This window comes from Trichechus manatus, unplaced genomic scaffold (assembly GCF_000243295.1).
Source record: "Trichechus manatus latirostris isolate Lorelei unplaced genomic scaffold, TriManLat1.0 scaffold00049, whole genome shotgun sequence".
NCBI lineage: Eukaryota > Metazoa > Chordata > Mammalia > Sirenia > Trichechidae > Trichechus > Trichechus manatus.
The window spans coordinates 8721720-8745126 of NW_004443985.1; the positions used below are offsets into that span (position 1 = coordinate 8721720).

General features: G+C 41.2%; 1 protein-coding gene across 1 annotated transcript in view; it reads left to right on the plus strand.

The window, feature by feature from the left end:
- GADL1 (glutamate decarboxylase like 1) overlaps window positions 1–23407 on the plus strand; it is a 166409-nt gene that overhangs the window by 76134 nt on the left and 66868 nt on the right. Inside the window, exons 12-13 of the mRNA XM_004377357.2 lie at window positions 2174–2225; window positions 13376–13465. Coding sequence (XP_004377414.1) covers window positions 2174–2225; window positions 13376–13465 — 142 coding nt within the window. The remainder of the gene's footprint in view (window positions 1–2173; window positions 2226–13375; window positions 13466–23407) is intronic.

The window sequence follows — 23407 nt, forward strand, 5'->3', positions numbered from 1 at the left end:
CCTCAGGGAGTTTGGATGTGTCTGTGGAGCTTCCATGGCCTTGCCAAGGCTGTAAATCTTTACAGAAGCAAAGTGTTAAACATTTTTCTCCCTCGGAGCTGCTGGTGGTTTCAAGCCACTGACCTTTCTATTAGCAGTCGAGCGCTTTGACCACTGTGCCATCCGGGCTCCTCATAGGGGTATTAGTCATTTTAAAAGGGTTTGTAGAAGCTTTTCCCCACAATGCCACTAGCCTTAGATGTTGTCTCTAAAATTTGCTTCCAGTATGATGTGGGCAACACGGTTTAGAATTATTGTTTTAATTTGTACTTTCTGGAATACGTACCAGTAATCTTTAGCGTAATTTCTTATGCTTTTTGGCCATTGGAAGTGCTTTTTTTGAAAGTTAGGTGGTATCTCTGAGTGTATTAAAGGTTCAGAAACTTCAGAGCTGTGTAACATCTCCTGAAAAAATTGTCAGGGGAAGGAGTATGTAGAACATCAAATACTCTGTGAGTCTCTGTGTGAGTATGTGGTCACAACATTATTTCTCAAAATAATATCTGTATTATTTAGTTAATATTGGTAGAATTTTTATAAGATTTTACATATTTCAAAGTCGATACAATTTACATACTGACACTAGTGTTTAACCTTATGTGGAAAGCTATATAAATAAGTTTAGGAAAAAAGAACTGCATCACGTAAACTGGTGTATTTCATAGCCATATTCTAGAATGGCCTTTAGCAAACTAATATAATAATAACAACTCCCCCCTCCCCATTTCCACCCAAAAAACCCATTGCTGTCGAGTTGATTCTGACTCACAGCAACCCTATAGGACAGAATAGAACTGCCCAATAGGGTTTCCAAGGAGCAGCCGGTCGATTCGAACTGCTAACCTTTTGCTTAGCAGCCAGGGTCTTTAACCACTTCGCCACCAGGTCCCATTCCACAGTGTTTTATAATTTACGGATTTTTTTGTGTATGATTTTATTTAATTTTTTTTACAACCAGACTTTGAGATTGGGAAAGCAGATTATGCTTTTCCAGTTTTACAGAGAAAGATAACTGAGGTCCAGGAGGTACGTTTTTTGGTGTGTCCTTAAATATTAATGGAATATATGTAAATTAGTGACAGCATCGTATTCCATATGGTGGTGCCATAATGCCACACGGCTGGATGATAATTTTCAAAGCCAGTCCTCGCTGTTGGGGGCAATGTTTCTATCTTTCTGTTCTCCTCCCCCTTCCCTTCTCCCTCTCTCTTTCCTTCTCCCTCTTGCTCTCTCGCTTTTTTTTTTTCGTTATTACATATAAAATTACATTAAATACCCTGGCAAGCACATTTTTGTCAGCACCTCTGACCGTTTCTTTAGATTTGACCCCCCCAAATTTAAAATATGATTGTGTTTCAAGTATTGTGAGCTTTTTAAGGCTCATGATCAAATCACTAGTTTTCAAGGCCAAGCATGTCATATTTTTCCATTTTGATATGGACGAAAAGCAAGCCCAGGGGAGAGGGGTCAGTGTCATTTTACTCTACATTCTCACTGTCATTTTAGTCTTTTCTCAGTCCTGTTCTATAGCTCATGGATCTGTGTCCTTCGCTTATGGCATGGTAATTCTTTCCCCGGAGATTGTAGATGTCTTCATAGACATTCTGTCAATGGCTACTTTTAACAAGATAAATCATCAGTCATCCTTCCCTCAGTCCTGGTCTTGCAAAAGATGATGTTGATCTTCCTTGATCTCGAATGAGCTTACAAGCAGGACCACACGCACGCACGCACGCACACACGCACGCACACACACACAAAATACTCTTTCCTCCAAGGCTTCTCGGTGATTCAGGTATCTGTGCTAAATCTCCACCTAGAATATGGATATAAAACTTACATGCTTAAAGATGTATGTCTAATGTGCTTTACATGACTTTTTACACTGGGGTTAAAGTCTGGTGCTAATATGTGAGATGTAAATCATCTTATTACTCAGATCTCAGGGAATAGCAGTAGTTTCTGGAGTATCTGTCTACATCCATAGCTTTTTCTACACTTGTATCCTTACCTATAGCTTCTTATTTCTCAGTCCTGTCTTCTATATCAGAATAACAGTTTTGTTCCATGTCAGTCAAGCTCCTGGTATTTTTAGATGGTATATTATAATTATTATTGTGACTTTTAATTTTAGATACCTAGTGGAAGAAATCAAGAAGAGAGATGGATTCAAGTTACTGTTGGAAGTAAGTGATTGAGGAATCGTGCTGATGATTTTGCCAGTAACAGTGATGAAGGTGACAGTTTTCTTACTTGTTATATTTCGCTGGTTTTTGTGTTGCAGACTTAGAAACAAGTCATTAGCTTAATTCATAGAGTCCATTATGTTAATTTACTCTATTAGTTGGATTCACAGAGAACACACTTGCCATTAAGTATTTAAAACTAAAATGCTCAATAATAATTACCACAGATAATACGGAATAAATGACAGCCTCCATCTTGATATATAAATTACATGATGATTGTACTGCAAATATTCAGCTGTGCTGTAGTGGTGCCCACATGAGCAAGATCAATTAAGTGAATGTACAACAACAGACAAAGTTTTCTCTTATTGTAAAAGAATGAGAGCATGTTAGCTTTGGAGCAATGGGAAAATAAGTCATTTTGTTGTTGATGTTATTGGATTCTTTGCTATATATAAGAAAGAAGGTGGTCAAAAAGGTGCAGAATATTGTGTTTTTTTTCCCCTAAAATGTATGGCTAAAATACAAGAATATTGTTTCGTTCTGATATTTAAGAAGTATAAAATGGGATACCTTAGTTCTTTTTGTAGCATACACTTTAGAGCAGCTTTTACCTTAATGTGAAAATCACCCAGAGATAGCAGCCTAGGAACCTGTACTGTATAGAAGCAATCTAGTTAATTCTTGGAATTCATTCATTCAGCAAGATTTTCTAAGCAATTACTATGCAATTGCCAGGCACAGTTCTTGGCAACTGCAGATAAAAGACAGGGAAGGTCCCTGCTTTCGTGTGCTTATGTTCAAATGGAAAGGGACAGGCAGTAAACAAGCAGGTGAATACATAGGACACTTCAGATGGTGAGAAGTCCTGTGAAGACAAAACAAAAAACCAGCGGATTCATGAGAGATCATCTAGTATACAAATGAATAATCAGAAAATTACAGATGTGGCAAGTACTGCAATGGAAATTACCAGTTGCCTTTGAGTCTGTTTTGATTCATGGCAATGCCACATGTGTCAGAGTAGAACTGTGCTCCATAGAATTTTCAGTGGCTGATTTTTCAGAAGTAGATCACTAGGGCTTTCTTCCACGGTGCCTTTGGATGAACTCGAACCACCAACCTTTTGGTTAGTAACTGAGCATGTTAACCATTTGTACCACTCAGGAACTTCATATTGGAAATAAATAGGGTGAAATGTTAGAAAGCGAGGTGAGGGGCTGAGAGTTCAGGTAGGGGATGGCCTGCTTAGTTTAGGGGGTGTAGGCAGGGCTTTCTGAGGTTATTGATGGGCTGAGACCTGAAAAATGATAAACAACCAGCCATGCAGATATTTGAGGGAAGGGCATTCTAGGAAGAATCAATAATCAGCTGCAAAAGTTTAAAGCTGAAAAGAGTTTTATGGGTTTAAGGAACCAAAAGAAGATGCACGAAGCCAGGGCTGGAGAGGTGTGCAGGGCCCAGATCCCGTGAAGTCAGATAGATCACCATAAGGCCTTTGGCGTTTATTCCAAGGGTAGTCACTGGAGAAGTTTTAAGCAGACAGGAGTCTGACTTCCATTTTGAAAGATCATGGTGGGTGCCATGAGAAGAGAGGAACGTGGGGCAGGGGTGGCATTTGAAGTGGGAAACGAAAGAATAAGCGAGACAGATTGGGAGACTATTGCAGTAGTCCAGGTGATACATGATGATGGTCCTCAGGCAAGTTTGAGGAACATTGACTGCTCCAGAGAATCCTGACGGTGGCTTCTACAACTATCTAAACACAAGGCATCAGATTCGAAGTTTCTAAGATTCCAAAGTACCTGAAAACTAGGGGCATAAGGAACTTGCAAAGATAGCAGAAGAATCCATATTTAAATGACTTCCTGGCCACACCACAGAGAAGCAAGAAGACAAATTCAGAATATGGGCGTTCTACAAACGGCTTTCTTCAACAGGAGAAGAAAAATAAAGGGGCGAGTGGTGATTAACCCTGTAGGTTTAAAGAGACCGAAGAGCCTAACAACCAAATGCAACATATGGACCTTGTTAGGATCCTAATTTGAACAAACCATCTGTAAAAAGTAATTTTGGAATAGTTGGGGAATCAATTATGATCTGGTTATTGTCAATAATTTTGTTACACTTGATAATGGCATCATGACTGTGCAAGAAAATGTCGAAGCATTTTTAGAGATGCATCCTTAAGCATGTAGAGGTGTAACAACAAGTATATGATTGGCTTGAGTTTGAGTAGCCTTTATTTTCTCTGGCTATGGAAGCTCTAGAAAATTCTGTAGACCTTGGAAAGGCACCGTCTTCTGATACAGCTGAGAGAAAGTCTACCTTATGAGCTGATTAAAAAGTTATTCATATCTTCCTACACTTACAGGTTTAAAAAAAGTGAGAGAGGAACCTCTTACCATCATCTTTTGTATTGTTGCTAGCTGCCATTGAGTCAGCTCTGACTCAGTGCACAAAACATTGCCTAGTCGTGCTCCATCTTCACAGTCGTTGGTATGCTCGAATCCATTCTTACAGCCACTGTGTATATAGAGTGTCTTCCAAACTAGGGGGCTAATCTTCCAGCAGTATATCAGACAGTATTCTGTTGTGATCCATAGCCTTTTCATTGGCTAATTTTCAGAAGTAGATTCTCAGGGCTTTCTTCCTAGACTGTCTTAGTTTAGAAGCTCCACTGAAACCTGTCCACTATGGGTGACCATACTGGTACTTGAAATATTGGTGGCGTAACTTCCAGCATCAGAGCAACACGCAAGCCACCACAGTATGACAAACCATCATCTTTAGGGAATTTCAAACATTCACATACTTGTAATGAAAGGTAACCCGTTGCCATCCAGTCGATTCCAACTCATAGCAACCCTACAGGACAGTGTAGAACTACCCTATAGGGTTTCCAAGGAGTGGCTGGTAGAATGGAACTGCCAACCTTTTGGTTAGCAGATGAGCTCTTAACCACTACGCCATCAGGGCTCCAATGAAAGGTGGGTTTTAATCATTTGCCTTCTGCCCGTAAATGTTTTGTCCATGGGAGCTAGCTGGCTGAAGAGCAGCTTCCTAAATGGTACTCGAGAATTCCTGTTTTTAAGGGGTTTTGTATGTGTTGTGTATTGGCCTCTTTTCTCAGTATTCTGTTTGAAGAAATAAAGTAGAATAAGACCTTGAATTTCACATATGATAAGTGTCAAGTAGATATAGTCTCTTTTTGCTAACAAATACCTTCTTTGGATTGATTAAATATAACGCTAATAATACTTAGGAGAGGAGATACCAAGATTCAGTTGAATCCCAGGCCTGTGAAGCTGCAAGTTTTTCAGTTTAGGGAAAACCGAAGTTGATAATTACATATGTGTATGTGATTGTTTAGCAGAGAGCAGCGAGTGTTAAGTGGAACATTGAAAACAGTAAATGCACACAACGAAACTGAGTACCCAGTACTTGAATATCTTTTCCTGAAAGGAGCAAAGATAATGCATATCTTCTTGAAGATGAGTGAAAGCTATCCTTTCAGATGAGTTCTGCATTATTCATAGACCCCTGAAAACCATATCTCTGTTTTTCTGTGTTGGATCTCAGATCTAACAGAAGTTTTCCTAGAGGTATATTCATTCTTACACTATCATTCACATATTTTGTTTTGATCTCTTGGGGGAGTCCTAATTATTCAACATTTTTGTTTTTCTCTTCCTGAATTCTACATTAGAAAACAGTTACTTAGTTTCATAGACTTTTAGAGTTTTAAAGGATCTTCAAGGGTATGTAGTCAAACTTCCTGCCAATGCAGGAAATTTCTTTTTACAGCGCTCGTGAAAGGAGATCAGCTTTTGCTAAATACTTCCTGTGTCAGAGAATTCACTAGTTCATTTCTCTTCTAAGTAGTTCTAAGTATTCATATGCTAATAGTTATTGAACCTTACTATTAATATGTGTCAAGCACATTGCAGTGTATCATCCATAGTTATTATATAGTTTTACTAGATGACAACAACCTTCTAAATTGCTAACTCCAGTGCACGCTCTTTAATCTTCATCTTGTTGGATTTCTGCAGCATTTTATGCTGTTATCCACTCCCTCACTCTTGAAACCTTCCCCTGTCCTGTTTTCTTTGACTTTCTCTTCTGGTTTTTCACCTATCTACTTGACTTTTTTTTTTTTCTCAGTCTCTATGTGAAGGACTCTTTATCCTGGTATCCCTTCAGACGTTCTTCTCTACTCCTCTTCTATTTTTGGCCCCTTATTCTGTCCATATACTCTACCTGAAATGTTTTATCCATATCTAGGGCTTTACTATCAACAGTCTAAATGTGTATTTCCATCCTTGACTTTCTCCTAAACTCTAGTCCTTTGTATATAGGTGTGTCTTAGTCATCTAGTGCTGCTGTAACAGAAATATCACAAGTGGATGGCTTTATTTATTTTCTCACAGTCTAGTAGGCTCAAAGTCCAAATTCAGGGTGTCACCTTCAGGGGAGGCTTTCTCCGTTGGCTCTGGAGGAAGGTCCTTCTCATCAGTCTTCCCCTGGACTAGGAACTTCTCTAAGCAGAACCCTGGGTCCAAAGGACAGACTCTGCTCCTGGCGCTGCTTTCTTGGTGGTATGAGGTCCACCTGTCTCTCTGCTTGCTTCTCTCTTTTATATCTCAAAAGGGATTGGCTCAAGACACAATCCAGTCTAGTAAATTGAGCCCTACCTCATTAACATAACTGCTGCCTATCCCACCTCATTAACATCATAGAGGTAGGATTTACAACACATAGGAAAATCACATTAGATGACAGAATGGTGGGCAGTCACACAATACTGGGAATCATGGCCTAGCCAAATAGATACACATATTTTTGGGGGACACAGTTCAATCCATGACAGGTGTGCCCTTGAATTTTCACCTAGACTCCCATGAAACCCAACCAAACCCGTTGCCGTTGAGTCGATGCCCAAATTCAAGATTTCCCAAGCTGAGGTGCAGCTTCATTGTACATTCTTCTTTTGGTCATTGGAACTATGATCTGTTGAAGCAAAAATCTTAATATTGCCTTCACTATCTGCCTTTCCTTTCCCTAAAATATACTTTGGGTGCTTATTCTTCTCCACTCTCAAAGCCACTGCCTTTGTTCAGCCTGCCATCACTCAGGTCGGCACTGTCTCCTAACTGGTCTCCTGCCTCCAGTCTTGGACCCTTCCAGCCCATCCTCCACACTGCAGCCAGGGTGACTTTTCTCAGATGAAATCTGTTCCCTAGACTGAAACTCTCCAGTGGCTCCACATTGCCTCTAGGATGAATCACAAACTTCCAACCATGGCCTGTGAGGAAGCCCTTTATGAAATGGCTCCCATTTCCATTTCCACCTTCACTTCTCTTCAGTACACCCTGTCCTCTATTCATTCTAAGTAGTTGCCATCCCCCTGAACATACTAGCTTCTATATGTGAACTCTTCCTGTTGCCAGGAATATTTTTTGGATTATGAGAAATTGCTTCTTTTGAAATGCTAATTCCATTCAAGTTTAACTGCCTGTAACCAGCTCCACTGCTAGTCTCTGAGTCACCGGAGCAAAAATATAAAAACTTGTTGCCCTTGAGTGGATGCTGACTCATAGCGACCTTATAGGACAGCATAAAACTACCTCACAGGGTTTCCAAGGCTATAATGTGGCCCAGTGGTTAAGTGCTACAGCTGATAACCGGAAGGTTTGCAGTTCAAATCCACAGGTCCTCCTTGGAAACCCTGTGGGGCAGTTCTGCTCTGTCCTGTAGGGTCACTAGGAGTCGGAACCGACTCGGCAGCACCTAACAACAACAACAACAACCTGTACTGAAGCAGACTGCTGTATCTTTCTCCCGCAGAGCGGCTGGTGGGTTCGACCTTTTGGTTAGCAGCCGAGCTCTTTACCACTGTGCCACCAGGGCTCCACAAAGCAGTTATATAGTTTAAGTCATTTCCTCATCTCTGCCAAAAAAAAAAAAAGTAAACCTGTTGCCATCGAGTTGATTCCAACTCATAGTGACCCTATGTGTTACAGAGTAGAAGTGAGCTTCATAGGGTTTTCTCGGCTGTAGGTCTAGAACATAGAAAATTCTGCTAGTGAAATTGGACATTTTGATTTCCCTGCTTTGGACACGCTGCAGTTTTTACTGATTCCCTTCAAATATGACACCCAGAAGTTTATATAATGATATGTCTCAACTAGTACAGATTTTAATGGGGCTGATCATCACTTAGGAGACTTGGTGATTCAGTGGTTAAAGTGCTTGGCTGCAAATCAAAAGTTTGGTGGTTCAAACCCACCAGTGGCTCCCCAGGAGAAAGATGTGGCAGTCTGCTTCTGTAAAGATTTACAGCCTTGGAAGCCCTATGGGACAGTTCTACTCTGTCCTGTAGGGTCGTTATGACTTGGAATCAACTCATCAGCAATGGGTTTGGTTTTGGGTTAATCATCACTTGAGAAGAACATCTCTTTCTACCAATATATGATTGCTGTTGTGTGCCATCAAGATGATTCCGACTCATAGCGACCCTATAGGACGGAGTAGAACTGCCCTATAGGCTTTCCAAGGAGCAGCTGATAGATTCAACTGCCGACCTTTTGGTTAGCAGCTGAGCTCTTAACCACTCTGCCACCTGGGCACCCACCAGTAGAGCCCCAAATAATTATCACTAAACTTGCAGTGTACAAGTTTATACCTTCTGTATGCCACGGACACTACTGCATATTGGAAATACATTATCTCTACTCATTAAAAAAAAAAAAAAAACCCTGTGAGATAGAGAATATCATCTCAATTTTATAGATTTAGGAAGCTGAGACTTAGAAACTTTGACAGTTGTCCAAACGAAGACTTAGGGAGGTAGGGCTTCAAATTCACGTCCATGTAACTTCAAAACCCAGACTTTTCCTGCTACCTGATGCTGCCTTTGAGATCTTCCAGTAGCTCTATCAAATATTTAAAACCAATGAACTTGAAGTCAGTTAAAATCCGCCTTGCTGGCTTTTCCCCATTCGATACTTATGTGATTGATTGCTTGAATCTATGTGATAGATTCTGCATTTATACTTACTAAAATGCATAACGGTACCATTTTAAATTACTGTTATTCCAATCTGATGACACTATAAACAAAAGAGGTGAATTTCTTTTGTCATGACTCAGTTTTAGAGAATGCAAGCTACTACCTTTTGGTGATGAGTGATTTCTTTCCCAAGTGGTCTCTTGTAATTTGCTCAATAATCCTTCCTAGAATTGAAATCAAAGCACCTGCTTTATGTCTCAGGCTGTATCTTTTTTTTTTTTTTTCTATTTGAAAGCTAGGAGAGACTATATACAGCTTTTCTTTAATGGTACTTCACTACTTAGCCATAAATTCTTAAATATTATGACAATGCTTTTGCTGCTGCCAGTGGTTTTGTATTCTTAACTATCATCTGTCTCGTTTAGATGCTTGGATTCTTTTTTTATACCTTCCCAGTAGGGCTGGTGTTTAGGGAACATGGACTAAATATGTTAAGACCAAGACATCAGAACCTCTTCCGTATATGTAGACAATTAAAATTAAGTGGCAATGTGAATGGTTCTATTCTGCAGTTACTGATTGGTGCTTTTAAGCCTCTTGAAGAAAGTCACTGTCTTAGTCATCTAGTGCTGCTCCAACAGAAACACCACAAGTGGATGGATTTAGCAAAGAGAAGTTCATTCTCTCATAGTCCAGTAAGCTACAAGTCCAAATTCAGGGCATCAGCTCCAGGGGAATGCTTTCTCCATCGGCTCTGGAGGAAGGTCCATGTCATCAGTCTTCCCTTGGTCTGGGAGCTTCTCTGCACAGGAACCTCAGGTCCAAAGGACACACTCTGCTCATAGCACTGCTTTCTTGGTGGTGTGAGGTTCCCATGTGTCTCTGCTCACTTCTCTCTTTTATATCTCAAGAGAGATTGCATTAAGACACTAATCTTGTCAACCTCATCAGTATGACCTCATCACAGTGATAGAGTTTACAACACATAAGGAAATCACATCAGAAAACACAATCATACAGTACTGGGAATCATGACCCAGCCAGCTGACAGATATTTTTGGGGGACGCAACTCAATCCATGACAGTCACTATATAAAATGCAATCTATGGTGGCAAAGATACAGGAAAAACTCAAATATGTCCTTGGTGAACATTCAAAGGGATGCTTTTTCAACTCTTCAAATCATTTTACAAATGACTACAGCAAAGGCATTCCATGAAATAGAGCATCAGCTTTCTTCCAACAAAATGAAGTGTCAGAAGAGCATCACAAGTTTTCAAATGTCACAATCCTGAAGCCTTGCCATTCTAGAAAAGGATATTTGGGCAGAAGGTATCACAGATATGTCACTTCTAAAATACCTACACAGAAACTTACCAAAGTAAGTAAATTTAAGAGGTTATCCAAAAGGTCTAGGTCCTCACTTATAAAATATGAAGCTTATAAGAATTTTAAAAAAACCAAACCCATTGCTGTTGAGTCGACTCTGACTCATTGTGACCCTATAGGACAGAGTAGAACTGCCCCATAGGGTTTCCAAGGAGCGGCTGGTGGATTCCAACTGCTGACCTCTTCGTTAGCAGCCAAGTTCTTTACCACTGCACCACCAGGGCTCCATGAAGCTCATAAGAGCAGGTAAAGCTGTTGCAAAATATTTCCCAATGTTGACACAAAAGGAGAAGGAATAACTAATTTAATGAAGCATCTGTCAGGGTCCAAACAGGAGACAAAAGCCACACGGTCATTTGAGGTGGGAAAATAAAGAATTCTTAACAGGGAATTGGAGTAATAAAGGATTGCTTCCTCAGAGATAAAGAGATCCCTGAAAAATACAGGAATAGCAGGTATAGATAGCAGCCACCACCCCTAGAACTGCAGTAGAGCACCCAAAGAAGAGACCACCCCCTCTCCGGACAGAGATCCAGACCTCTTTGGAGAAAGTGAGACTGTGGCTCACTGCATGGCAGAGAAGTTCACAGAGGTGTCACACTAGTGGGACTTGCTGGAAATCCACCTGGAGGTCCTGGAGGCAGCTATCCACAGGGAGGCGCCATGCACACTACTCACTGCTAACTACCCAGAGGATGTCAGAGAAGTCTTCCAAGGAAGGTGTCTAGCTGGCAGAACTCCCTCATGAAACCTCCTGAGGCCTGGTACCCCACCTGTTGGCCCTTTGCTGTGAAGCAACCTGAGAAGGGAGTGCTGGGGGAAGCTGCCAGGGGGACCGCTTGCTGCTGGCGCCCCAGCATTGCTGCAAAGATCCATGTGCTCTGCAGGAGACCCAGGAGATGAGCACCCCTGAACCAGCAAGGTGCCCCTTCCTCCTCCAGTGTTCCTCCAGCACCCTCTGCTGACACAGTCTGAGATGAGACCAGATGGCAAGGGAGACATCTTTAGAGTCTAGCTGTATTATTGCAGGGTGTCAAGAAGGGTGGGTTTGTTGCTGAGAGATAGTCAATTGAAAATGGCATAAATGGTATCTGGGAAAAAAAAAATCTTTGGTATAAAGACACCCATGCCTGGCATCTGGGGGCAGGTGATTAGTATATTTTTCTTCTACTTTCTAATCAATCATGGTTACTTTATTTGAAAAGATGTGTAGAGTTGCAAAAGAGTATTGTGTTTTCATGGTGCATATTTGTAGAATTGAGTTGAATTACGTTGTACTCCATTTTGAACTATTTGATATTTTGAACATGTGTAGCTGTTTTTGGTCGGATCTAATAAACATGTTACAAATTTCAGAGGTAAAAGAATTATCAGATCAAGAACTTACCTTGTTGAGCTAGGAATGTTTCTGGACATTCACTTGTGATTTAAAATCCACTACAACCAGAACTCTATATAGTACCAGTCTTCCTTTTAAGATATGAGATGACAGCTATTTCGTCTTTCTGAAGCACTTCGAGAGTTTATTCTGACACCAAAGCATAATTCTGGTGGTTATTGAGAACTATTATAACATTGGTTATTACCTACAAATTGTGGTAGAAAAATGAAAGTCCCTTCAAATACTCTCCGTGCTTAGCATCAAGTGAGTGGGTGGGTGTGACCCATATTCTGTCCTGATTGCAGTTCTTGGAGTTTACTTTGTGGACGTAATGTCCCAAATCACCTGGTGGCCGAGTGCACGTCTTATGATTGCCTTCGTTATGGGGCTCCCTAAGATTTTGTCCAGTGAGGAGGGAGGTCATGCTGAAGAAGGTCTTCTTCTCTTTGTGACAATGGCTGGGCTGATATCTGTTCCAGAATGTTATCCCATGCTTAGCCGAATCATGTCTGATAGAAAAAACACAGAGCATTGAGGAAAATGCCTGTGCCGTGGTCACTTACTTTAGATCAGAGTTTCTCAAACATAGGCCACGCACTACGCACTTCAGAGTCAACCTCACATGCTTCTTAACATACCAATCTTTTTGGTCTTACCCATGATAGACTTTTAATCAGACTCTGGGCATTCTGAGAACAAGGGCTGAGAATCCACGTTTTGAACAACCCTCCCAGCTGATTAGTATCTTTACTGATGTTTGAGAGCCGGGAATCAAGATGATGCTTCTTTTATTTTTTTGCAAAGCAATGTTGACAAGAGTCACAAGAGGGCCGCTGGTTGTGTCATTCCACTGTCAGCTCACGGGTACTCTGGGATTTTGCATTTGTCAGGTGCAGCCAAATTTGCCTACCTTAAGCAGAGAAGGAACTATTAGAAGCATATGGTGGTGTAAGGAATCACTCGAGTCTCAGGCTTGAAGAGGGAGAAACCAGGGCTTCCCTGGACACGTGTGTATCAGGCACTAATTGATGGTCAGAGCTGGGCTGAGTCAGCTCCCAATTTTACTATGTTTTTCTCCTGATCTCGTGCCCATCCCTTGCCTAGAAGGAAGAGCACCTTCTAGATGCATGCAGTGAAGAAGAGAATTCCCCACTAAGCTGTTCTCTGAAGTGAGACATATGGATGTCAGGTGGTCTCAAACAAGAAGTGTCTATTCTATCAGATTCTGATTTGTCATCAAAGTAACACAGATGATAACTCTTAAAGAAGCCAGCCAGAAGTTTAAGAAGTATATGCTTAATTTCATTCTAAGCTAGGTCTTAGATTAACAAAATAACTTTCAAATTTGTCTTAATCCTCAGCCTGAATATGTCAACATTTGCTTTTGGTACATTCCACCGAGCCTCAGAGAGATGCAAGAAGGACCTGAATTCTGGGCAAAACTTAATTTGGTAAGTAATAAGTACACTGTGCTTTTCTTTTTGATGCCATGCATTAAATGTCCATTGTATTTTGACTCTATAAATAATTTTGCTATTTGGGCCTTGCTACAACCTCTTGAAGGTCTAGAGAGGTGGCTCCTGGAATATTAAAAAATAATGAAATGCCAAACAATTGGAAACGTTGTTTACATTGAACAAATGAACGCTCTCAACACACACACACAGATTCAAAATAACTGTGCTGTTTGCAGGATACGGTAGAATTTATTAGAAGTTCTCCTGCACGGCGCACTTGAGGAAGTGTGGTCTGCTAATGGGATGCAGGACTGAAGTTGTGTGATAGCTGCCTACGTCTTTCAGCTCTGCCTGTGCGTCTCTGTGACTGTGCGCAGAACCTCACTTGAGAGAATTTTTTAAAAGTCTAACTGTGATGCCTGTTGTGGGTATGAGACCTTGTGTCCTGCCCCGTAACAAAGCCCTGAAGCTTATGTCCAAGGGGCATGATAAAAGATAAAAGAGATGCCAGCAGTGTGTTTCAACTGATGGGTTGAGCACTGTGTGCTTCAAAGTGTCTCCTCATACAGCTAGTGAGGACTAACGATCAGGAGCACATTATCCAATAGGGAAGGTAAGCATGATGCTTACCTTGCTTACCAGATCATCTGTAGTGAACAATTTCCCATTTTTTCACCACATCAGAGATTCTGCCTCTAGGTATGGCTGGCATCTATCTGTCTGTCTTCCAACCCCACAGCACCTTTCCTACAGAATCAAAGCCTCTTTTTAATTTACAATCCCTGACAGGGGCAGTTGACCCAGTAAGCAAGGTGGGCACGGGCTTACTTGTGCTTACTTACTAATCTGTAGTGAACAATTTCACATGGGCTTTAAATGTGGTGCTTACCTTGCTTATTGGATAATCTGCCCCTGTTGACAGTCCACAGTGAGGAGAAGCCCTAGGCTCCAGGGACTTCTTGTTTCTCATCTGAACTTCTCCTCTTACGGCCTTGCCAGTTAAAATCCTTCCTCTGATCCAGAGTTCCAAGAAATATGAAGTCGTGTGAGTTAACGGTGCTTAATGTCAGTAACGTATGTTGCACCTGATGGGTCTGTGGCCATGACGTGTAGACTGACAGGTCGCAGCGGGTTGGTACCCTCAAAGTTAGGCAACCCGCTATCGCTTGCATCTTTCCTCTCAAGGTAAATACGGCTGCCTACCCTGACTAGTAAAAAGTCTGACTAGGAAACTTCTCCCTGTCCTCCATGCAGAAATCAGTGATAGTTTTAACAGCGTTTATAGGCTGTGTAGCCTTTTTTCCCGCCCTTTGGAAGAAAAGGAAAAGCTTCCCACTCAGGCAAGTAACAAACACTGACCAAGTGTTCACTACACTGTGCCTTGAAGATACAGACATCCAAGGATTTGGTCCTTACCCTCCAGATGCTCACTGTGTGGTACCGCTCTACCCGTTGCCGTCGAGTCGATTCCAACTTATAGCCACCCTAGAGGACAGAGTTGAACTGCCCCATAGGGTTTCCAAGGAGCGGCTGGTGGATTTGGACTGCTGACCTTTAATTTAGCAGCCTGAGCTCTTAGCCACTGCGCCACCAGGGCCCTCAGAGTGTGGTAGGGGAGACAAATGATTGAAGAGACAACCACAAGGTAGCTAGTAAGTGCCTTGTTGTTAGCTGCCGTCAAGTTGGCCCTTGACTCATGGTGATCTCATGCACAATGCCCAGTCTTGTACCATCCCCATGATCGGTTGCAGATCAGACTGTTGTGATCCATAGGGTTTTCACTGGCTGATTTTTGGAAGTAGATCTTCAGGCCTTTCCTCCTAGTCCATCTTAGTCTGGAAGCTCCACTGAAACCTGTTCAGCATCAAAGCAACACGCATGCCTCCACTGACAGATAGTTGGTGGCTACGCATGAGGTGCATTGGCCAGGAATCGAATCTGGGTCTCCCCCATGGAAGGCAAGAATTCTACCACTGCCCCAGTAAGCGCCTAGATGGAGTTAAATGCTGTTTGCAGTGGAAGCGGAGAGAAAGGATACCTACCCAATGTGTGAAAGGAAAGAGGAACACTGGAGCTGAATCTTGAACATAAAGTAGATGCCAGTCAGGTGAAAATGATAAAGAAGTGGATTCTGGAAAGAATCATAGCATGCAGGCCAAGCGGCTCAAGAGAGGATAGTGTGATTCGAAGAAGACAGGAGTATAAAAGGTAGTGGTGGGACGTGAGGTGACAGCAGCGGGTAGAGGCGGGTTGTGGGGGCTCTTGTCTACCAATGCCGTCAAGTCAACTCCGACTCCTAGTGACCCTGTAGGACTGAGTAGAACTGCCCCGTAGGGTTTCCAAGGAGCGGCTGGTGGATTCTAACTGTCGACCTTTTGGTTAGCAGCCATAGCTCTTAACCACTGCACACCAGGGCTCCTTTCCATGGCAGAGATCTGGAAATTCGTGCCACAGCCTAATTGGGAGGGGAAAGGCAGACAGTGGCTTCACCTGGAAGGCTCTCCTTTTTACTTTAGGTCATTTTTTGTTTATTCATGACTCCTTAAACTTTCTACATTATAACATTAAAAATGATCAATATATAAATAAATATTCTACCTTTTAGCAAACCTGAGAACAGGTAGCAAAACTGGGGAGAGACGGGTGGTATTATCTGTGCCCTTGCCTAGACGAGCCCTTCATTACCCATTTCAGGAAGCTAACGTCTTCCGTGGGATTTATCTTGTGTTATTGTCACACAGTGTAGGTAGGAAAGTGTTTAAGAATACATTTCAAATGGTAAGTAACCTGTAAAAAGAAAGAGGAACTGGACGACCACAGAATTTAATGGTGAGGTCTCTAGGCACATTTTTCACTTTAAATACTACTGACTTTTTCTGGTGGGGTTGGGGGGAACTGCTTGGAGTTATGAAAGATATCGTCGCCAATTTTTTCACTAAGCTAAAAATCACTTTTCTGTTGTTAAGAAAAACCAAAAAAACCAAACCCGTTGCCATCGAGTCGATTCCGACTGATAGCGACCCTATAGGACATAGTAGAACTGCCCCAGCTGGTTTCCAAGGAGCAAGGGGCTGACAGATTCAAACTGCCGACCTTTTCGTTAGCAGTAGAACACTTAACCACTGAGCTACCAGGGCTCCGCTGTCAAGAAAAGCAACCAAAAATGTGACATTTGGGTTTCACTGACTTAGTCATGTTGCACAGACAGGAAACAGCATAGCTAGAGGGTCCTATTATGTTTGTGGATACTTTTGACCCACTCTTCTTTATTTACAGAAATGTTTAGCTATTCTCAGCAAATTAGAAATTGAGCATGATGGGAATTGACTCGATGGCAATGGGTTTGGGTTTGGTGTTTTGTTTTTTGTTTACATAAGCCAAACCAAGATAATTCCAGATATAACACACTTTTCGTCTTAACTGGAAGCTGAAAATGAATTGGGACATTCTCGCCTGTCCCTGGTGTTTTACCAGATTGACTGTGTTGCAGTTAATATGATGACTCTCCGTGCCTTCATTTTAGAAATGATTATCTGACATTTAGAAAGCGTTCCTCTGTTCTTGGTCTCATATCACATTATTCTAATTGTGGCTGTTTCTGATTAGTAGGCAGGGATCATACAGGCGCATTATTGTTGGACCTTAGATTCTTCTTTACTCGCTCCGTTCCTCTTTCCGTGGGTATGTGTGCATCTGTTTGGCAGGGGGAGAGGGAGGCATATTTGTCTGCAGTTGATCTATGTGGTTTTATGCTTACTGAAGTATGAGAATGCAAGTAGATGATTTATAACCTGGAGTGTACTTAAAGCTCACTTGGAATTTATTTTGGGGGTTATCTTGGATGATGAATCACAAACAAATAAATAAATCAGGTAAGACTTTGCCCCTCTGATTCAGACTAGTATCAGGCTGAGCTGTCAGATTTCAGAATCAGTGGTGTGATAAGTCTTTTCTCTGGCAGCTGGGGGCGGGGATTGGAGAGAGGAACTTTTTGGTGATGAGTCTGCAGAGTGTGTGTGTTGAGGGGTACAGGTACCCATATATGAGACTGTTTTTGAGAACACAGTCACTCTGCAGTCTGAAAACACCATGACAGTCACTCTGTGACACTGTACCCATCACTGAGTTCCAACAACTTCTCTTTTTCAAGATGTGCTCTATAAAACGCTCTTTTCCTTCTGGTTCTTTCAGGCATTACCGTTTTCTAGGTCTTTGTTACTTCCCGGTCCAGATTGCAGTTGCCTCTTCTCTGGTCTCTTTGCCTCCTGCTATCTGCTTTGCCACTTTGTTTTCTTTTCCTTCTGCACATCCATCCTTCCAACTCTGCTTCATTGTGTCACTTTCCTGCTGGAAGACTTTGGACTGCTTCCTGTTCCCCACAGCAGTGCTTTCCAACCCTATGAGACCCAGTGACCACGGGTTATAACAAATATCGTTAATGTTCCCTTAACTCTCCTAAAATGAAGCTGATAGAAATAATGACTTAGCTACACCCATACTTTTGTAGAAGGCAGTATAAAACCTTACATATGATATGAAGGTGAAACAAGTCAGTAATTAAAAACATATATTTAGAGATAGAGACTTTAGTTTATAAATGCTTGGGCATGACAGTATTAAAAGGCATGAATGACAAGATTATAGCGTGTACTCTTGGAATCACAGCGAATGGAAGCCTTTATAAACAGGCTGTTGTAAGTAGGTAATGCTGCTGATGCAAATAACAGGAACAATGTAGTATTAGTGACTTTTTTTTTTTAAATAGTGCACAACTCTTGGTAAATTTCTGACGAAAACATTCTTCCCTCAATTTACATGGTGGTGAAAACCTTAGTGTTCATTAAAACTGGGCACAGAATATCTTGCCCTGATTTGTACAACAGAGTTAGGTTCTGGGCTTGAATAATTATATTCAGGCTTTTCACCTCCTGCATTTTCAGTAGGTCATTTGAAACTTGGGCAGAATGAGGGCCAGTGCTTCATTGCTCATGACTGCTTAGCTCATTGCTGGGCAGCTAGCACCTCTAGTCCCTAACCACTAAACACCATTGGTGTCCCCCAAACATCATACCCCCTAAAATTCTAAAATTTACATTCTTAAAAGTAATTAACAAGCCGTCATCTTGTACCAAAAACATCTCCCCAAATTTCCAAAATGCTCTCTAGGTGGGTAGAACTATCCCTGTTGAAAACCATTGAACCACAGGATAAAATTTTGTCTTGTCTGCTTGGCATGCAAAATCTCTATGTCTGACCTTACGGTGCTTCTCTGACTCAACCTATTGTTACTTCTTGTATTGAGACCCCTGAATGAGCCAGACTGGACCAGAGTGGGTACACTGATGCTCCTGCTCATTAGGAAATACTTTAGGAACTAGTAATGGACACCTTTCATTAATCAAACTGGCAAAGTACTATAGTTTTTAATGCTAATCCCTAGTGTTGGTGAGAATGTTGGGTGACTCGCCTAAGCTTCTTATGGGCATAAATAAATTGTTCAAATTTTCTGAACAGCAACTTGTCAAAACATATCAAAAGTCTTAGTTTTCCATGTATTTTCTTCTAGGGATTCCACTTCTAGAACTCTACCCTTTTGAAATTGTTATGGAACTGTGGGGAGTAAAAGCTAAAAGCTATCTGGAAGTTCATAGCCATGTTGTTTTAAATGGCAAAAAAATTAGAAGAACCCAAGTATTCAGCTACTGGGAATTGGTTAAATTTTAGTTTATAATTTATCTGCCAAGTTATAGAGTGCAGACAATTAAGATTATGTTGCAAAATAATATACTTGTAATATACTATTAACTGGAGCCCTGGTGGCGCAGTGGTTAAGAGCTATGACTGCTAACCAAAAGATCAGCAGTTCAAATCCACCAGCTGCTCCTTGGAAACCCTGTAGGGCAATTCTGCTCTGTCCCATAGGGTTGCTTTGAGTCAAAATCAACTTGACTGCAACGGGTTTGGGTTGTGTTTTTTTTTTAATTGAAAAAATAGGTTATAAAAGAGCCATGATAGCATGATACTAATTTTGAAAAATTATGTTTATAGGTATGCAGGTATTTATACACATATAAAATAATGTGTATATGCTTGGATAAGGGGCAAACAAGGAGCACCAAAATATGTTTAGAGATAGAATTATAGGTGATTTTTCCTTTCTATTATGTTTCCTTGTAATCTCTAAGCTTTCTACTGTTAATGTATATTGGAAATAATAATAGTAATAATAAAACAAAATATACAACAGTTGACCTGATGAAGCCATAGTTTTCTCGAATGGTTATCTAGACAAAAGCTATACAGGTTTTGACCACGTGCTCCTAACAGTTAAAACAAATTCAGCATTCAACCCCAAATATATGTTTACTGTGTTTAAATTATCTACATGCATTTCTTTACAAATATAGTATGTACATTTGAAAAACATACAAAATAGGTTTTTCTAAGGATTAACTTTAAACTTCTAATTATCAAGAGATGTTCTAATATTTGCTTCTTGTCCCACAGGGATTGTCTTGTTTGGAGGCCATGATTATATAATACTCAAACAAATTGTTTGCAAACTCTTTTCTCTCCTGACTTGTGCCCAGATGTGGTATAGAATTCGTCATCCTGTCCCTCCTCTCTTTCTCTCTCCTTGCTGAAATGTTCCCAGTATCTGTACTGGTTTTAAGTTCCAAGGCATTCCCTCCGGTGGTTCATGGTGAGGCCTCGAACAGGCTTCCTAGGGTTCCCTGAAACCTTCCAGCATTGTGATAGAGTCACGCTTTGCTCTCGAAAGCGATTGTCTAAAATTAGTCTATGTGTGCGTGTTTTTTCAGAAGCTGTACCACAGTGATCAGATATTGAGGGTGAGGAAGTTGGGGATAGACTCCAAAGATAAACAGGGGAAGCTTAAGGCCCAGGGAATGTAATAGAAAATGCCATCCGTTTGTTTTGCCTCATCCTTAATCAGTGTTCTGACGTGGAAGATTTCCCCTTTTGCACGACACTTCATAAATAATTTTGCATTATGCCACCAAAATTTGCATTCTTAGACGTAATTAACAAGCTGTCTTCTTGGGCTCGTGCATGGTCATTTCACCTGTTTTTATTTGCTGACCTGCAGATTTGTGACTAACGTTATTGATTTATAACAACGGGTCCCTTTCTCGTCAACAGTAGAGGAGGAATAAATCTTTTAGGATCTGCTTGGTGGGTTTGTTGTTTTATTGCTTATTTGGTGACGTAAGTGGAAATGATATTCCAAATATCTTTAGAGAGGATTTAGTATTCTTCCTGACAGTTTTCTAATTAACAGCCCTTGAAGTTGCGGCTTCATAACCTAGGTAGGGTGATGGGCTTCAGTGGAAGCCTCAGGGCAAAGACATCCATACAGGCCACTTCCTAGGGTGGTAGGCAGGGGTTCACGGCCCGAGTCCCTGAGTGATGCAAATAATTAAGCACTTGGCAATTCCCTGAAAGGTTGGCGGTTCGAAACCACCAAGAGGCACCTCGGAAACAAGACCTGACGATCTACTTCCCCCCAAATCAGCCCTTTGAGAACCCTATGGAGCACAGTTCTACTCGGATACACATGGGGTCACCATGAGTCAGAGTGAATGAGATGGCAACTGGTTTGGGGTTTGTTTTCTCACTGTCCCTTGCCACACTTATTTATTTTTTGAATGCTCTGAATTTTCTGAATATTTAAATTTGACAAAAATACCTAGACACTCTTGAAGAGGTTTTGATGTGTGTGACATCTTCTGGCTTTGTGTGTGTGTGTGCAACGTTAGTATATCCTATCACTCATGTTAAGATCGTGAACTAAAAACACTTGTTGCTTTAAAGGTACAGTAATGTGTTTTCATATTTTGAAAGATAATGTTCTTTTTTAACCTTGGGTATAGAATTTAAGTGCATCCTTTAAAAATCATGTTTCCTAGCACTTATATTACTTATTTTAAAACTGCCCTTTGTTTAAAATTTATAAAGAGAGTCTAATATAGAAATGCCTTTTAAATAAACTATTTCTGAATGTGACTGGAGAGGCTTCCCTTGCTCTGATGGTGGCTGGGATGTAGATTTTGGAAACACTTAACTAATGAATTTCCTCTGTTTCAGACGTAGTGTATGCACTTATGGAGCCCCAGTGGCACAGTGGTTAAGAGCTCGGCTGCTAACCAAAAGGTCAGCAGTTCCAATCCACCAGCCGCTCCTTGGAACCCTACGGGACAGTTTTACTCTGTCCTATAGGGTCACTCCGAGTCGGAATCGAGTTGACGGCAATAGGTTTTTTTGGTATGCACTTTTCCCAAAGTATTAAGACCTGAAATAAAATTCTTGTAAGTATTCTTTCAGGCAGAGATGTCATTATGCACACTTGGTCAGACATTCTACTGGTTGTAATCAGTTCTGCTCTGCAGCAGTTAAGGATCAAGGAACCATTATGTATTTCGGACGTAAGTACAGCCGTCTTCAGAAATCAGCTGAAGAAGCTTTAGCCGATGGACGGGGGATACTCGGAACGCTTCGCAGCTTTGATGTTCACCTCTTCCCTGATTGCTTAGTCATCGTCTTTCAGAAACCTCTGTGCCCCATTAGATTTATAAAATTTCCACAAACAAAATGTTCCAACAAAATTCTTGTTGGATATGGATGTACAATAGGGAAGTCGAAAATGAGTTTTTCTTTGTATTTAACCATACCTTTCGACACAGAAACAGAAAAAAAATTAATTGTTGTTATTCATTTATTTCCTTAAAACTCATTTTCTTTGAGTCGGTTCTGACCCATGGTGACCCCATGTGTGTCAGAGCATAACTGTGCTCAATAGGATTTTCAATGACTGATTTTTTTGGAAGTAGATCACCAGGACTTTCTTCTGAGGTGCCCCTGGGTAGACTTGAACTGCCCACCTCTTGGTTAGTATCCGAGCGCTTAACCATTCACACCACCCATGGACTCTGTTTATTTACTTATTTTGCTTTTTGTTCTTTAAACATTATTTTCAAAAACGGAGAGAAGAATTTTTCCCGATAGTGTCTTGAACATCCCAGAAAGTTCAGGCTAATACATATCTCCTTGTTACAAAATTAGTTTTTCTTGCCTTCATTTTTCTCCCCTAAATGTAAGCCTGTCCTCTCCTATTTCTGCCGCACTTTCCTGCTTGGTTGGGCAGAGAGTTCTGAGTCTACTTGTGTAATGAAAATTAAAACTGAGCAAAATGAAGCTGGCCGTCTCTGTGGGCAGAGGCTGAGCTCACAGGCCCAGGGTCAGTACAAGGCTGGTGGGTTACCACGTGGGTGACCTCCAGCAGCTCACCAACACCAGCCAACACTTGTTCACTTGTGACTGGCTGACCCGTTGGGCACCCTCAGTAGCAGTGATGGAAAATGATATCAGGAAACACAGCAAACGCATCGTCTCCCAAACCTGTCTTTGTACCTTTGGTCTGTGTCGAGCACACACACGTGGGCATGAGTGTGCTCTGCTCTTTGCTGGAAGCTCCACTGGCCTTGTCTATGACATTCTCATACAAACTGAGTTTATTTCTTGAATCTGCCAGTTTCTTTCGACTTTTATCAGATCTTAAGGCACAACTGGAATAATTCTGAACTTCCAAATAGCAGGATGTGAACTGCGGAAAGACAGAATCGTAAGGAAGGCTTATGAAACATTCACTACTGTGTCCCCTGAGTATGTTTTTATTTAATTTGCTCAGTCCGCAGTTGCCAACTCATATAGCAACAGGTGCAGGACAAAGAACATAAGTGAAGGAAGTACACTGGGCTTAAGACAATAGGGAGTGGTGGGGATGGTGGTAAACTGGAAAGCACAGGCATCAGCTAAAGGGATCAGCCTCTGTTCGGTTCCTAATGATTACCGCCACGTGGAAATACAGGTCTCGGCTGTCAGGTCTTCTTACTTTTTTTTTTTTTTTTTTTTTTTTTT